Here is an 18,327-nt window from a genome sequence, read left to right on the forward strand (position 1 = left end):
ATTCATACCTTACAGGTGAAGAGCTGGAGGCACAGAGAGGTTAACTCACCCAAGGCCACGGGTCAGAAGGGGCAGATCTGTGATCTGAACTCAGGTGGCCTGGATCCAGGGCGCTGCAGCCCATGCCGACGCTCATTGTAACAACAGCAACCAGCATCCACGTAGGAGCTCGCTTCGTGCCAGGCCCTGCGCTAACTGCTCACAGGCAGGACCTCACTCAGTCCCCTCAACAACGCTACAAGGCAGGCGATGTCACTGTCCCCACTGTACAGATGAAGAAACTGGGCAAGGCTAAGGACCCTGCTCAAGTCACACAGCCTGTGGGCCCTGGAACTGGGACTTGAACCCCAGGGCCATGTGAGTCCCAAGTCCGTTCCCTGAACCACCACCCTGGCTGAGTCAAATTCTGTTGGGGTCCCAAACCCCTGGGTCAAGGGTGGGAGTCCTGAAGCCCATTCAGGGAGCAACAGCTAGAGCTAAACAATAAAATCGAATAGACAAGAGCAGCATGTATTGCCCAGAGTAAGAAGGGTCTGGGTGAGACTTCTGTTCCAGTTACAGACGTGAGAATGTGCTGGGGGGGGGGGGTTGTGTGCACGGGCATGTATGTGTGCGTGTGTGAGCTGAACAGCAGTGTAAAAATACATTTCTAACTGTGTGTCAAGAACAGCCGTGCTCTAGTGCCAAGGAAAGCCCCTGGCACACAACACAGTAGGTGCTCACTCAATGCTAGTTTCCCCAGTTCGGGCTTGCTGCCCCAGGCGGGACCTCCAGCACCCCAGCCTCATCCTCCCCCAGGACTAGAGAATGAACGGCCTCCTTCGGAAGCAGCCACAATGTCATCATTGGTAAAAGCCCATGATCTCAGTGCATTTAGTAATACACAAGTTACTGAATTAAACATTTTGAATATGTTTTCTTAAATAAATATGTAAATATTCATAAAAATCACATCTTATGGCAACATTCCTATGGGCTCAGATGAACCTGGTGTTCTGTAAATTTGAAGCGTCTTTCTGCCCCAATCTCCGCGCTGTGATTTGCATGTTTCCCTCACTTCTGCTTCCTCTGCTCTGAATTGCTGAGCAACCTGCCTTCCCCACGTGGGCAGGTTTCCCTCTCCTGCTTGCAAGCCTACAATCCTCTCCCCTTCCCGCCCCAGCAACCCCCAAGACGACTGTGCAAGTGAGAGACGGGTATTCAGTAAAAGATTTGCCTTCCACAGACTGTGGGACTTCTGAAAAACACAGGCTTTTATCTTTTTGGACTGGTATCGTACTGAACTTTTCATCCCAGGAGACCTGGGGGCAGGGAAACCTGGAAAATGAGTACATTACACAGGGAATGATTCCCCTTCCTTCTTCCCTACCTGCCGCCCTCCCTTCTGCCCTTTATTCCAGGTGGGGATGATGTACACCTCATTGGGAATCCTGATGGCATGTGACAAGGTGGGGCTTTCAAGCTCCTTCCCTTCGTCAGAGGGCCTGAGTGGGACTGTGTCAAGGATGGTGATGCTCAGTGCTTTGGGCGCAGAGGTAGGGCAGGGCCTTGCTAGGAGCGGAGAGCTTCTCTCTCCATCTGGTGCTCCTGCTGTGGTCCAAGGCTATGTCACTGGAGGTCATGAGGACCAGGAGGCCTGCCTGCCACTGTCACCATCTGCACACTAGGAAGTGGGCCTGACACGGCGGTCCTGTGGGCAATGCCAGCCCCAGTGTGACATCGCTGTTCAAGTCATAGGCGACAACCTGGTCCTCAGTGTAGCCTGGGATGTCTTTCGGTGATCCCGCAGAGGCCCGCTTCACCACTTTCAGAATGCCACTGTATTTGACAGCTTTCTCTGGATGGCGGTCAGAGCCAGACAGACCCACTGAGGGTGGAGACACGGGAGGCCAGGCCACCGAGCTCTCCATGCAGCTGAGGAACAATCCCGCCCACAGCCCCGGCCAGCAGCATGACCATGGTACCACAGCTTGCCAGGGGGCAGACAGTGGGGGGACCGTGGTCATGAGTCCCTGCATGATGCCAAAGCGTTACAGAGTCCAGCAATGGGAGTAGCGGGAGTGCAGGCATGCTGGCCCTCTAGAGGGAGGTCATACTTCTCATGGTCACCCCAACGCCAACATGGGGCCATTGGCACAAGGGGAAGGTGACCCTTGGACTCCACTCGTCAAAGTGAGCCCCCAGCATCTTCAGGGTGCTGGAAACACTATATTCAGAAGGTGCAGCAGCCCACACTCCTTTTGGTGGGCTCTGGAGCCTGATGGACTTGCGTGGACCACAGCTTCTTGTTCTCAATCTGGTTAGTGCCACTGAACTTGCCATGACAGATGAGGCTGAGGTCAATGGAGGCATGACTTACATCCATGTTGCCAGAGGCCAAAGCAGCCCTAGTGACCTGACCCAAGGTAGCCAGTCTCCAAGCCTCACCATGTGTTTTGGGGGATGTGGGTGATCCATAAAATGGGACAGCTAGCTCTCAAGGTGGGAGGGACAGACAGCCTCCTCCATTTATACTCCTGAATTTAAAACTCTTAACTCTCCTTTTCCTCCCCAGCTTCCCATGCGTAAAGGGAGAAGGATTAGCTAAACAGATGGCCAAAGCCTCTGGAATGAGCTCATTCACTCATTCACTCACTCATTCGCTTATTCATTGCCTACTTGCACCAGGCATGTGATAGGAAGTGGTTTATAACAATTAGCTAAAGCAGTCAGGAACTTCCTGTTCAGTGAGGAAGATGGATGGCAAACAAAGTATTATGCAAATAAGTCTTAATTACAATTAGAACAAGTTGCAAAGGAAGAAAGTGGATGGTAAGGAGCAGGACTCCCTGGGATCTTGTGAAAACGCAGACTCCCAGCCTGCAGGCCAAGAAAGATCCCAGGTGAAAACAGTATGGAGGTTCCTCAAAAAGTTAAAAATAGAACTACCCTACGACCCAGCAATTGCACTACTAGGCATTTACCCAAAGGATACAAACATAGTGATTCGAAGGGACACATGCACCCTGATGTTTATAGCAGCAATGTCCACAATAGCTAAACTATGGAAAGAGCCCAGATGTCCATCAACAGATGAATGGATAAAGAAGATGTGGTATATATATACACATACATACACACATACACAATGGAATATTACTCAGCCATCAAAGAGAGTGAAGTCTTGCCACTTGCAAGGACATGAATGGAACTAGAAGGTGTTATGCTAAGCGAAATAAGTCAATCAGAGAAAGACAAATGCCATATGATTTCACTCCTATGTGGAATTTAAGAAACAAAACAGATGAACATAAAGGAAGGGAAGGAAAAATAAGATAAAAACAGAGAGGGAGACAAACCATAAGAGACTCTTAACTATAGGAAACAAACTGAGGGTTGCAGGAGGGAGGTGGGTGGAGGGATGAGGTAACTGGATGATGGGCATTAAGGAGGGCATGTGATGTAATGAGCACTGGGTATTATATGCAACGGATGAATCACTAAATTCTACCCCTGAAACTAATACTATAGTGTAGTATATGTTAACTAGCTTGAATTTAAATAAAATCCTAAAAGGAAAAAAAAAAAAAAAAGAATGCTCCCAGGTGAGGCTGACATAGCAGGCCAGGAAACCACACTTCTGAGTGGTGAGAGTTTGGACTACGGGCTACTAAAAAACTGCAAATCATTAAAAAGTATCACAACTCCAGGTTCATAAAAATAAATCCCCACTCTAGAAGTCACAAACTCAAATGCACATGGGGCCCAGAAGACAATACAAATGAGCAAGGCCTAAGATCCAAATTTTAAAATAAGGCAACTCGAGCTAGGTCTGTATGTGTGAACGCACACTTGAGTGTGACTGTGTGTACACGTGATTGTGTGAAGAAACTTGTGCAAGGGCCTTCATACTCTGTTCCTTCATTTGTGCATTCATGCACCTGCTGTGGGCCAGATCTAAAACCCAAATCTAATTTGTCAATTTAACGTTCTTCCCTCCAAAAGCACATGGGCTTAAGGGGTCAGACCCAAATTCAAATCCTGCTGCTGTTGCAAGATAACCGTGTGACCTTGTGCCAGTCACTTCTTCTCTCTAAGCCTTGGTTTCCACACCCACAAGATGGAGCAATAGCTCATACCCACAGGGCTGCTGCTATACCATTGCAAGAGGCAGGTACCCGCCAAGTGTTAAGGGCCCCACACACGGGAGCGCTTATTAGCTTTCCCTCCTCCTGGGGCCCTTGCTTAAGCCACTTAAATCCGGGAGCCCAATTTGAATGTTCACACTTTTTTACCTCTCCCTGGGAGGATTAAGAAGCTAATGATTCTGAAAGCAGCAACCACTATTATGTTGCCTAATTGGACCCCAGGCGCCCGCTTCTAAGTGACCCCCATGAGATGAGACCGTTTCTAGTGCAAGATGTCTTGAGGCAGGTCTTTGCTACGAAAGGTGCAAGGCTATTAACCTAACCAGCTCATCCCCTCTGTATGGGTGGTTTAAAGTGCTCCCAGGCCAGAGACAATGACAGCAGGAGAGAGCACTGTATTAGGAGTCCGGATGTGCTAACCCCAGTTTTGACCCTCGTTGAGTGGCTATGTGACAGTGAACAAGGCATCTGTCCCTTGTAGGGCTGTTCCTGAGGACTGAAAGGAACAAGGCCAGCATATCCCAGAGTATGAGGATTTGAAAAGACACCTAAATACACTGCTCTTCTATTTAAATCATCACCTGTTTATCTGAATGTATATTAGAACGACAGCAAGACTATCAAAGGCATAACTTTTCATTTCTGGAACTGGTGTTAAGTCATCCTTTTAAAATGAATGTAATGAAAGGGAATTGTTTTGTTGTTTTTTTTTTAAAAGATTTTTATTTATTTATTTGAGAGCGAGAGCGAGAGAGAGAGAATGAGAGAGAGAACACGAGAGGGGGTAGGGTCAGAGGGAGAAGCAGACTCCCTGCTGAGCAGGGAGCCCGATGCGGGACTCGATCCCGGGACTCCAGGATCATGACCTGAGCCGAAGGCAGTCGCTTAACCAACTGAGCCACCCAGGTGCCCGAAAGGGAATTGTTTTAAAGAAAAATCAGTAAGCAAGCAACAGGAGAGGTGGGACCAACATACCAGAGAGAGTGGCTGGAGAAGATGGGGAGTCCCAGAGACACCTCCAGGGGTGAGAGCTCTTCATGCAGGGAAGGCGTTCGATAATGAGTAATCATCAGTGCCCTTTCTCATAAAGAGGGAATTGGCAATCTCCTTCACACTACACCAATACCCCCAGAGTGGGATTTCTGTCCTATTCAGGTAGAGGTTGTTCTGGGCGCTAGGGCCCCCAGGAAGCCAGCTGGGAAAGGCTGAAGGGTGGGAGGGGTGAAGCTGATCTGCATCTCCCCAGGTGAGGACTCGGGCAGAGGTCTGGGCAGCTCCACCTGGCTTGGATGAGATGAATCAAAACGTGCCAGCTCCAGGCTGGAACCCATGAGACAGGAACGGGAAATCAGACCCTATCATGCCCAGGGCAGAGGAGGTGCGGGAGGTCCGAGAGAAGACAGCCCAACTTGCCCAGTGGGCATGGCCTCGCCTCTCAGAGGAAACCCTTAATGACATGATAGCTTTGGCTTCTGCAAAATATATCCGCATTTTTTTTTTTTGTATTTTGTATTTTGAATAGGTTTTGCTTTCTTAGTTCTGTAACATTTTTTCCCCTCCTTCCAGAAGACAGGATATAATTCAAATCCAATTTTCCCTTGAATAGTAATGAATGATAGCTACTATTTCTCAAGTGGTTTCTATAAGCCAGGCACTGTGCTAAGGACTGCGTGAGACATCTCTATCACTGTCCATAACAACCCAAGGAGGAAGTTATTATCTGTATTTTACTGATATGGAAATAAGGCAGAGGGAAATTAAGGAAACTTTACTAAGGATTCAAAACTAGTATCAGCCTAAAGTGATCTGTGATTCCTCAAGACCCCTCTGTATTCATCCACCCACCCATCCATCCATCTACCCACTCATCTACACATCTATCCTCCACTCATCCATTCATCCTCCCATCCTTGATCCATCCATCCACCCACCATCTATCCTCCACCCATCCATATCCATCCTCCATCCATCCACAATCCTTCACCCATCCATACATCCACCCTCCACTGATTCACATCCATCCTCCGCCCAACCATCCATCCTCTATCCATCCATCTATCCATCTACCCATCCATCCTCCATCCATCCATCCATCCTCTACCCTTCCATCTATTTATCTACCTATCCACCCATAAATAATTTTTAAGGATCTGCCATGAGTCACAGACTGAGTTGTGTGCTAGTCAGGAACAATAATTTGAATACATATATAGGAATAAAAAACTGTCCTTGTCCTGGAGGAATTCACCATCTAGAACAACTGTTTTCAATCCTGGGTACACAATAAACTCATCTGGAGGGCTTTAGAAAAATCCCATTGCTTGGGTCATACTTCTGACCAATTAAATCAGATTCTCTGGGGGTAGGATCTGGATATGAGCCTTAAGCTTTTTTTTTTAAACTTCCCAGGAGATTCTCGTGTGCAGCCAGGTTTAAAACCAGTGCAGAAGCCTTGTTCTCAAAGTGTGGTCCTTGGGCCAACAGCATGGGCATTACCTGGAACTTGTTAGAAATGCAAATTCTTGGGCCCCAGACCAAACCTTTACTGAATCAGCAATCTAGGAGTAAGGCCCTGCCATCCGCATGCTAATAAAACTTGCAAAGTGATTTTGATGCACAAGAGAATCTGAGAAACACCAAGCTAGCCCCTTGTTCCTCAGAGTGGCTGGTGAACCAGAGTATCAGCATCTCCTGGGAGCTTGTTAGAAATGCAGACTCTTAGGCTGGATCAGAATCTGAAATGTAACAAAGTCCCTGGCTGAGTCTATGCACATTAAAGAGGGAGAGACACAGAGCTAACCTCTACTGAGTGTTTTCTAAGCACCCCGTCAGGCTTTAGCATAATCGCGCTAAAGCCCTTCTAACCACTGGCCCGCCTGCAGGTCACTCTATCTCATCCCTGCTTTACTTCCTCATAAAAATCACCACCATCTGAAATCCCGTATTTGTTTAAAAATTCAGTACCTGTCTCTTCCACTACAACAGAAGCTCTGGGAGGGGGACTCGTCTGTCTCATTCACCATTATATCCCCACTACCCACACGAGGCACTGGCTCACAGCAGGCATTCTGGAACAATTTACCGAACACACATGCAGCAAACATATCTTCATTATCCAGATGAGGACACAGGCTCACAGAGAACAGGAATTTGGTCAAGTTCACCCAGGGAGCAAATGGCAGAGCTGGGATACACATGCAGCCTGGCTGAGCCCAAACCCTGTAGGATGTAGGGTGCAGTGACCATAGGATGATGCAAAAAGTGCCTCTGGGAGCAGAGTGACCTGCAGAGGCCCTGAAGGCAGGCAGCAGGGGGGTTCCCAGCACCTTGTGCGCAGTAGGCTCATCAAACAACCTGCTGACCACATGGCTGCAGAAATGAAGGAATACGCGAGAAACTACCAACCCTCTGGAGGGGCTCGGGAGGTTTTGCCATGAGGCAGAAGCAGCACTGATGAGGGGGAGTCTGTAAGGCAGAAAGGACAGGGAAGGGAGCCCTGTGACGCTGCCCTTCACCTCTCAGCATCTTCCCTAGAGAAAGAGGGCACGTGTTCAAACAGTAGCTTGCATGACCCCACCCCTGGTAGCACTGTCTGTACAAATAACCTCATGTTCCTCCACAGGGATATGGCTTCATGAACTAGGGCACTGTCATTCTTTGGTATATTATTATATCATTACTTCATGTGTCCTGAGTGAGCAGAACAAGTTATAGCAAATACATAGTATGTGACAGTTTTGTGTTTCAGATTTTTTTTCCAGTGATACTGTAATTTCTATTGTAAACATACATGCTTAAATATATAAAAATATACACCCCTAAGTCACATAAGTAAATGTTGGTACAAATGTGATTCTTACAAACAGGTCTTAAGATGCACGCAAAACAGGCTACAGTGGTTACTTCCAGGGAAGGGAGGAGAGACTGAGCTTGGATAGATGTGGCCAATGTTTCGAGACTTTGTAAGGACTGTGTGTTCATGTGTTAGCTGGTGAGCAGAAACCGATGTGTCACGGAGAAGCAGAGGAAAAGGAAGGCGCTCGGGCAGGGTACAGGGCAGCAAGGGCTGTGAGGTGTGCAAGCGTGGGAGGCCGCAAGAGGGGCATGCGCACAGTCACAGGGAGGGCTCCGTCTTCTGTCCTCACTCATTCGGAGGACTTCTGAAGCACCAACGAGGTGTCACACACTGTCTCAGCAGAGGGGATACACAGGTAACTGAGGTAAAGTCTGCCTTCTGAGAACCGACATTCAGGCCGGGAGCCCAATAAACAACAGGTGAACAAACATGTACCTTCTGATAGAGACTAGGATGATGAAAAGAAAACAGGACAGAGAACGGTGTGGGTGGGTGTTCTGTCGGCTCTACCCTCAAATCTGGTCCAGAATCTGCCCCTTCTCCCTGCCTCAGTCCAAGGCACCGGCGCCTCTCTCCTGGGCTACTGTAACGCCTCCCTCGATGGTCTGTGGGCTCCCATTCGATCCCCACCCCCAGTCGTTCTCACAAATGGCCCGAGGGGTCCTGTTAATACACAGATCAGAGGACTCCTCTTCTGCTCCAAACCCTCCCACAGCTCCCATCTCACTCAGGGTAAGATCCAATGTCCTTCCCGTGGCTCTCAAGGTCTGGTGAGGTCTGAGCTTGGCCACTGTTCTGACCTCCTCCCCCCACGGCCCCTGGCTCCCTGGGCTCCAGCCACGATAGCCTCCTTACTGCTCCTCAGGTGCTCTGGGGACGCTGCTGCTGTCCCAGAGCCTTTACACTTGTTTCCTCTGCGTATGAGGCTCTTCTTCCGCATCGACATGGACGTCCTCCCTCATCTCCTTAAGGTCTTTACTCAAGTGTTACCTTCCCAGGGACATCCCCACACCCTTGCATTCCCTATCCTCCTTCCCTGCTTCCCCCCCTGCCCCCTCCCCATAGCATGTATCACTGCCTGACATGCTCTGTGTTTTGCTTATTTACTGTTATCATCAGCCTCTGGCCAGCTGGCCCCCTAAAGTAGGCTTCAGGAAGGCAGGGGCTTTAGTATGCCCCTTTAAAACAATGCCGGGCATGCGGCTGAAAAAACACCTGTTGCATGAGTGAATGAACCGTTACTTCTGATAGGAAAAGACCTTTCTGATGAGCACTGAAGGCTGAGGGATGGTCCCACAGATGGGGGAGACTGGTTCAGGCCAAGGGAAGAGCATGTGCCAAGACCCCAAGGGCAGCATCATGTTTCCGAGTTACAACGAAAGAAACAAGGCTGAGGCTAGGTCTACTGAGCAAAGGGACGGGGACGAGCTGAGTTTGAGAGGCTGGCGGGGACAGACAGGTGAGCCTGGTGGCCAAGGGTAAGGAAACTAGATCTTATTCTATACTTTTTAAGAAACGCTAAGTCCTCTCCATGTTTTAACTATTTTATCCTTATAATCAACTCAGGGAGGTCAGTGGAACAATACTCCCCTTTAACAGATGAGGCAAATAAACTTCAAAGAGTCTGGGTGACCAGACCAGGGGCCCCCAGGTGGTAAGAGACAGCACGAATACAGTGGGAACCACCGTGGTATTTCTGGATTTCACATTCCCTCCAGAACCCCCTGAATGGAGGCCCCCTTGCTCCTGCCCCCCTGGGTCCTCCCTGGATCTAGACCCCTGCAGTCAGTCAATAATGACTCTGTCACAGAAGGGTCATAGAAGGGCCCAGGCTGGAAGGGCAGCTGACGAATCCAGCACTAGAGGCCGCAGCTAGGGCGGAATGTTCCCTGCAGAGCCCAGGAACTCACCGCCCATCTCAAGAGAAAGAAGTGTGTGTGTGCGTGCGTGCGTGTGTGTGTGTACGTGTGTGTAACCTGACCCTACTGGCTCTGCCTGCCAGGGCAGCAGAAAGGGTGTGGACAGAAGAGAGATGTCCACCACTGTGGGGGACAAATATCTGGGGTCTGAGGACTCTTTAAGGGCTTGGCAGAAAGTGAGTCTAAAATTTAGAAGTGGGGACTCGAGCCTGAGCACCCGGATTTGATTCCTGGCCCTGCCACTAGTTGTGTGTCTTTAGGCTGCTTACTTAATATTTAATCCCCCTGTGCCTCAACTTACACATCTGTAAGATGGGCTCATAGCCTAAGAAGGGTGTAATAACTCAATGAGAAACATTATAGTGTACTGATTAGGAGAAGAGATTTCAGAGTTAGACTGCCTAGGTTCAAATTCTGGCTGTCACTGAACTGTGTTATCTCGATCAAGTGACCTCATGATCTCTTGACCTCTCTGTGCCTCAGTTCCCTCACTGGTAACACGAAGGTTAACAACAGTCCCCAGGACCGGGGGCTGTGGGGATTCAGTGAGTTTGTACAACCATGCCCAGCACACAGCCAGCGCTGCCTGTTTGCTCTGTCGGTGACAGAGAGTAGGAGGGTTAATCTGCAGTCACACTGCTTTCCACGGTGCCTGGCGCAAAGTATGTGCTCACGAAAGTTAAGGACAAAGGAAGCGGCCAGGACTCATCTCAGGGACAGCTGCTCCTCAGCTCCCACTAGTGGCAGCCAGGTGGGAATGTGGGCCCCGCGTCTCCAAGGCGTTCGGCATTTTAAGAGCAACTAGAAATCCAGATTTTTATGTGAGCGCTCCCGATTTTTACAAGTTTACTTTTATTTTTATTTTATTACAGTGTAAAGCAAACAAAGGCATTCATGAGGCCCAGACTTGGCTGTGAGCTGCTAGTTGGCAACCCTGGTTCTACCCTCCCCGTGGTGATTGGACTCAGCGGAGAATGACCGGGCAATACTACGTTTAACCACGGTACCACCCGTCCATGGTGTGCCAGGCAGCAACAAGCATCCTCTGCAGTGGGTCGTGACTACGCCCCCATTTGACAGGTGAGAAAATGGAGGCTCAGAAAGGTGAAACAATTTACCGGAGGCCATTTGGCTGGGAAGCAGTGGGGCTGGGATTCAGACTTGGATCTTCCTCACCCGGCAGCCTCCTCTTCCTCCTAGCTCTCCTGGCTCTGAAATGAAGCCCTAGTTTGAATAGTGCCTCTACTCAGAAAGAAGAGAATGACTGCTTTTGAACAGGGCTTAATAAATCATCTCCAAGTCTCACAGAGCCCAGGGTGGTTTACACGGACACTCCAAAATGCCCAGAAGAATGAGGGTGTGTTCTCTAGCATGTGGTTTGGTGGGGGAGCCCAGACCCTCTTGGTGGTACTTTGAGTGGGCTTGTCCCAGCTTCATTAGCAGCATGCAAGGGAAATGTCGCTGTCCTGGTGACAGCAAGAATTATTCCCAGCAGCCTGGAGTTGCTGAAAAGCAAATTCCTTGCGATGCTGTATTTGACTAGACACAAGTCTCTGGTTTTCCACGATAGTTAGGTAGCCTTTGTGTCCCTTGAGCTGGCATCAGTCACAGACAGTGAAGGAAAGACAGCCCGAGGTCCTAGGACACCAGTGGCAAATTCCAAAGCTGGCCACATAAAGGGTTAAGCCCAATGGTTAAACATAATAGCTTAATGCCTTCTGCTAACTCCCAGCTCTCCCAGGAAGGCTGACAGATCCCAAACAGAGCAAACAATAGCTGGAATTGTTCTAGTGAAAACTAGTTCAGCTGCATCATTTGCCAATAATTTTTAAAACAGCTTAACTCTCCTCTGCTTCCTTGACTCTAACCCAACCTGAAAGCAAAAGGCAGATGAGTTCTTGTCCCAGCGTCAAACCTTCGTAAACAAGACGCCTGCCTGGATGCGTGATGGCGGAACAGCGCTGGGGGACAGACTCGGAGCCAGAGCCGCGACCCTGCGGGACACACGCAGGGCTGGGCCCTGGAACACACCCGACACTGCGTCTCGTCTGTGGAGGTGTCAGCGTTTCTCGGCACAGGAAGTTCAGAACACGAACGAGCACACTTGCCTCTCTAATGACCAGACAGAACTGTTAGCAACACACGCCCAAGTTCTGGTCCAGAGGCAACAATCCCAGTGGCGAGAGGAGAAATTGTCCTAATGACGGTACTTGCGAAAGGACACGTGTCGAAGGCTGTCAGCCCCTTAACTAAATTCCGCGGGGCGAGCGGGACCACCACAGGTCCACCAAAACTCACGCCGGGAGGCCTACCTTCTATGTCACTCAGAGTCCAGACATCGGCGTCAGCACGGTTAAGCTTCGGTTTACCCGGACAATCGCTGTTTCCAGTGAGGCTGGGTGAGATCACCAGTTCTAGCATTTCCTTGTACCTGAAAGAAAACAAAGGGAAATATAATTTATTCATTAATTATGCATGCTTACTAATGATTCCTATTTCTTTCCCTAAGAGTATAAATATTAAAGCTGATTACCTAAACCCAGCCGTCTTATAAATTCTACATAATAAAAATTCACTAAACTTTTCATCAAAGGGAAATGAGGAATTAAAATGAAGTACTTGCTCCCCTCCGGAGAATACACCCACTTGATTAAAACTTTCCCCTCCCTTCACACGGTATTTTGCCATTAGAAAAAATATATTCTGGTCTCTTTTAAATGGCATCTGAATGAGCTGGAGTGAGCTAGGGAGGCTTCCCAGCAGAGGAAGGGAGAGACAGGTGGGGAGGGAGAGTTTGGGTTTGGATCCCCAAAAGCAGAGGCTTAGGGAGCAGAGGCGGTTGACTGCAGTTTCGAGGGAAAAACGGACATGGTGTTAGTTGGACAGACAGACAGAGGCTCGGAAGGCATCCGTAATATTTAACAAGTCCCTCTTGGTGGCCAGACTCCACAGCCCATCACCTTGGTCCCCACCAAGGAAGGAAACGCTAGCTCCTGAATTACTCACGATGTTGGTAAAACGTTATGGGGAGCAGGGAAAAAGTGTGGGACAAGTCTCCTGAGTCTTTCTCATTTTTTATTGAAACCTGTTCAGTCCTTGCACCATGCCAGTACTTATTCCTCCTAAATTCCTCCCCACCATGGTTAGGAAGTGAGGTTTCTGGTTCATGTGCATAATACCGTACCTGGCGGTTTCCAAAGGGCTAAGCTACAACCAGTAATGTTTGGCACTGATTCAAGGTGTCCTCAGAGAAAGGCTAAGCACATCAGTATGGCAAGGTCATCGTTGGGAGGATCTGTTATCATTACTTTAATAAAACAAAACATACCGACCAATGGCAAAGTGGTTATAAACTCAGATTCCATCGTGCAAAGGTCATGGATTCAAATTTCAGTTTCGCTCCTCACTATCTTGAGAAAGCTACCAAACTGCTCTAAGTGAAAAGCTTGCTCATCTGGACAATGGGGTTATCAAAGTACCTCCCTGGAAAGATCACGGTAAGGATGAAAACAGGTGGTAGCTGTAAGGAAAGGTCTTTGTGGGCAGCAACCTAAATGCCCATGCATTCCCAGAGAAAGAATAATTACAGGTGGTGTGTACACATGGTGGAATATCATACAGGAGTGAAAAAGACTAAGCTGGGGCTCCACACACAGCAGGACGGACAAAGTCCTGAGCAAAGAGGCGGAAGGGTACCCAAAGTATGATATCATTTCTATGAAGTGCAAAGCATATAAATCAATACTATATACTGTTTAAGGATACACACACATACAATACACAGATGATAGTATGTATAGGATGAAAAACACAAATTTCAGAGAATGGCTGACTCTGGGGATGGTAGGGGGAAGGCACTTTGGGAAGTGGTACCCTGGGAGCTTCAACTGAGTTTGTAACGTTTGGTTCAGGGGTTGACATCCACTGTGGCCCATCCAAATCCAGCCCATCTTTTCGTGTTACCCGTGAGCTAAGAATGGCTTTCACATTTTTATTGTTTATTATTTTATTTTAGAGAAGGGGAGCAGAGGGAGAGGGAGAGACAGAATCTCAAGCAGGCTCCACGCCCAGTGCTGAACCCAACACGAAGCTTGATCCCACCACCCTGAGATCGTGACCTGATCTGAAATCAAGAGCCGGATACTTCACCGACTGAGCCACCCAGGCGCCCTGGCTTTCACATTTTTAAATGGTTGGAAACAAACCAAGAGGAGGATAACTTCTGATGACATGTGAAAACTGCAGTGTCCATAGGCAAAGTGTTCTCCGAACACAGTCCTGCTCGTTGGTTGACTGGATCGTCTGGGGCTATGTTCACACTGCACCTTCTGAGTACAGTAGGTGTGACAGAGACCCGCAAAGCTGAACATATTTAGTAATCGGCAGAAAAAGTTTGCCAACCCCTGTTTTAGTTGGAAACAGGGTGGTGGGCATACCACTGTGATGTGGCTACCACACATCTTTGTGGGCCTGAAACACTTAATAATTAAAAAAAACAACAACAAAGAAATCTCTTATTCTAGGACTTGCACATAGGAAGTACTTTATATACACTTTTTAATCTGATGAGAGAATTCCACACAAGTAAGCTCCTAGTGTTTATATCTTTATGTTAGCTGGGAAACATTTGCCTGACGGGGAAAGAAGGAGCACTGTGACTTCTGGCCTCGGTCGCATTGCTTATTTATTTTACCAAGAGCTGCTGTCATCCTCAGGAGCTCAGAGCAGGAAGGGGCTTGTGAGTTCTAACTCTGGGACAGAGTACTGCTAACTAAAGCTTTTGATGTGTTCACTGTAGACTTTTGCCTAACATCCTTGAAGGCCAAGCCAACATGGAAATCACCTTTATTTCCCCCACAACACCTGACACGGAATCTTGTTCATTCTGTCATCCTGTTACCATCTGCAGAAGGGTGGGAGGAAAAAAAAGATGGAAGGGAGGAAGGGAAGGAGGAAATCCATAATTGAGCGATTAGCTTCTTCAAACAAAATTTTTAAAAGTTCCCATTTATTCTCATTTTTCCACCCCATCTTGGATGATGACTCTAATGTATTAAATATGTAAATATGTCCCCTTATAAAATGATGCTGTATTGTTTTATGTGTGACTTGTGTTTTAATTTACATGAATAGTGCTGTGCATGAGATCTTGTCCTGTTTTTAGGCTTTTTCTTCCCACTCCGCACTATGATTTTATAATGTGTACATATTGCTGAATAGGCATCTAGCTTATAGTTAGAATTCCATACTGTGTATTTACTCTATTGTATTTATGTATTGCCCTAGTGATAAACATCCAGGAAGCCTTCATCTCTTGGCTACTATAAAAAATGCTACAACGAACATCTTCATTAAAAAAAAAAACATATATATATATACACACACACACACACATATATATATAATGTGTATCTATATATGTGTGTTTATATACACACACATTCTTAAACGTATATATATACAAGGATGATTTCTGTCATTGGGTATATGTGAATTGAACTTGACCGAGTACTAGTAGACAGTTCCTCACTAATTCCTGTGCTAATTTAGATTCCCATCAGGAGTATATAAATCAGGGGCACCTGAGTGGCTCAGTTGGTTAAGCATCCAACTCTTGGTCTTGGCTCAAGTCTTGATCTCAGGGTCATGAGTTCAAGCCCTGCACGGGGCTCCACACTGTGCATGGAGCCTACTTAAAAAAAAAAAAAGTGCGTTAAGTGTTCTAGTTTCATAAATTCTTGCTAACATTTGGCATTTCCAGCTTTCTAATTTTTGTCAGGGGATGGGTGGAAAGTGATATCATACTTGTTTTACTTTGTATTTCCATGATTACTAGTGAGTTTAAGCACACAGTCACATAGCTGTGGGACATGTGAGTTTCTGGGAACTGTCTATTTATATCTTTTATCTTTGCCCTTTTTTAAATTGGGTTTTCTTTTTGTCTTTTCATGCTGATTTGCTGGAGTGTTCATTGCTGGTTTTAGATGCTGTAAATTTCTTTCCTTAAGTTTCCATTCATTTTCTTTATTTATGGTGTTTTGGAGATCAAAAAATTTCTAATATATTTGCCCAGTATTTTTTTTTCTAGGTGTAAAATTATTTCCCTAACCCTAGGATATTAAAATGTGTCCATATTTTAATTTGTTTATATTTTCATATTCACTTAGAATTTTAACTTTCATGCTTAAGTCTTTAATTCATCTGGAATATTCCTTTTAATATGGCTTAGAGTTGCATTTTTCTCCAATATTGGAGAAAATAAAAATAAGCCATTTTTCCTAGTATGTAGTAAACTCTTCAACTGAGTTCACCTTCCAGCTATGATGGGATAGTTTGTAATTTTCGTTCAATCTCACTATCACAATACAAAATAAAAGCTATAAAACATTGTTTTAAGGTATCAGACAGCATCCAAGGGAGGGCTTGAGGGCCCAGGATCCCAGAGAGATGAGACATGGACTGAGTTAAGTCTGACTTTTGCCACTTTGCCCCTCAAAACATCTGCCAATTTTTAAGCACAGAAGATAAAAGAACAGCTTAGGGTTTACCCAATGTCATTGGGCTGGGGAGACAAAAACTGGAGTTCAGGGCTACTAAGGCAGCTAGAACCCAAGGAGCAGAGATCCTAGAGCTATGAGAACCACAGAGGAGTGAGCCTGACATTGCTGACAATTATAACCTTTGAGGAGTTTGGTGATACCTAAGCTGGGTGGGGTGGGAGTGAGAGAAGCCAAACACAGGGAGGTAGCTAAGAAGACAAGAAATGAAGCAGAGCTTTTGGCAATCTCCCAGTACTAGGGAGGTGAAAATTGGAGTTCATGGTCCGTCAAGGATGAGAATCCTTGGTAAATACACCAGGCTTTTAACTGAGACCTTTGAAATGTTACTCCCTTAGAGTATGGGCAAACCAAATAGATCCTGATTTGTCATCCAATTATCCCTTATTAGTTCAAAGTGATTTACCTCTAGTATCACCACCTGGCAGAAGAAAAGAAACTTTTCTTTTGGGGAAGGTACTACCTTCCAGAGTTTCCACAATTTTTCATATACAGTGTTCAGCTTTTAATAAAAATTACCAGGCATGCAAGGAGACAAGACCAAATGATCAAAAACTAAGACAAAAAACCAAACCCATAATAAGATTCAGATATTGGAGTTATCAAACATGGACTCCCCAACTACCTTGATAATATGATCAAGAAAATAGATTTAATTGGAGAATACTACTATAGAACTAGAATATTTTTTAAAAAATGAAAATTCTAAAACTGAAAAATATAATAATTGAAATTCAGAGCTCAATAGAGCAGCTGAACTAGAGATTTGATGTAGCAAAAGAAAGGCATAATGAACTGGATGATAAGTCAGCAGACAAATCTCAGAAAGAAGGTTGGAAAGGAAAATAGGTTCAAAAAAAGCATAAAAATACATGGGACATGGAGAAAAGGTCCCGCATACATGTAACAGGGGCCACAGAAGGAAAGAAAAGAGAAAACAAATCAGAAACAATATTTAACAAGAAACTGACAGAAAATCTTCCAAGACTGATAAAGACATCAAGCCAATGCAATCAGCAAAGTTCTGCAAATCAGAAGAAAAATAAATACAGAGAAAAACACTCCTGAGCATATCATAATCAAACTATACACATGTGAGAATGTATTATCTTAAAAGCAGCCACAGGGTGAATAAAAGACAAATTATCGGGGCACCTGGGTGGCTCAGTCAGTTAAGCATCTGCCTTCAGCTCAGGTCATGATCTCAGGGTCCTAGGATTGAGCCCCATGTTGGGCTCCCTGCTCAGTGGGGAGCCTGCTTCTCCCTCTCCCCCCTGCTCATGTGCTTTCTCACTCACTCTCTCTCTCTCTCTAAAATAAAATAAAAAGGAAATACAAATTATCTTTAAAGAAGGAATAATAAGACTTCTCTGCAAGTATGATGGAAACCAAAAAGCAATGGAATTTCATCTGCTAACCCAGAATTCTATGCCAGCAAAAAACCCTTCAAAAATGAAGACAAGGAGGTGGGTGGGAGGATGGGTTAGCCTGGTGATGGGTATTGAGGAGGGCACATTCTGCATGGAGCACTGGGTATTATGCACAAACAATGAATCATGGAACACTACATCTAAAACTAATGATGTAATGTATGGGGATTAACATAACAATAAAAAATTAAAAAAAAAATGAAGACAAAAATGAAACAAACCAAAATTAAGATTATTTTTCACCAGTACATTTGCACTACAAAAGAATGCTTTGGAAACATGAAAATTTGGCAAAGGATGGAGAACAACATAAAAGGATAAATATGTAAATAAGAGGGGGAAAAATGAAGTTTACATGTTCTAAGGACATTGCATTTTCCTGGAAGTGGTACAAGTACTAATTTATAGCAAACTTTAAAATTTATAAGGATGCATGCT

At 46.1% G+C, this 18,327-nt stretch overlaps 1 protein-coding gene across 1 annotated transcript in view; it reads right to left on the bottom strand.

Annotated features, from left to right (window-relative positions):
- The window catches only part of EYA2 (EYA transcriptional coactivator and phosphatase 2), a 209,175-nt gene that overhangs the window by 136,775 nt on the left and 54,073 nt on the right, over window positions 1-18,327 (bottom strand). The window contains exon 2 of the mRNA XM_081832260.1: window positions 12,215-12,333. Within this exon, the coding sequence (XP_081688386.1) occupies window positions 12,215-12,323 (109 nt within the window). The 5' untranslated portion in view covers window positions 12,324-12,333. The remainder of the gene's footprint in view (window positions 1-12,214; window positions 12,334-18,327) is intronic.

The sequence above is a fragment of the Leptonychotes weddellii genome, chromosome 10 (genome assembly GCF_054177405.1).
Source record: "Leptonychotes weddellii isolate Sample4059 chromosome 10, ASM5417740v2, whole genome shotgun sequence".
NCBI lineage: Eukaryota > Metazoa > Chordata > Mammalia > Carnivora > Phocidae > Leptonychotes > Leptonychotes weddellii.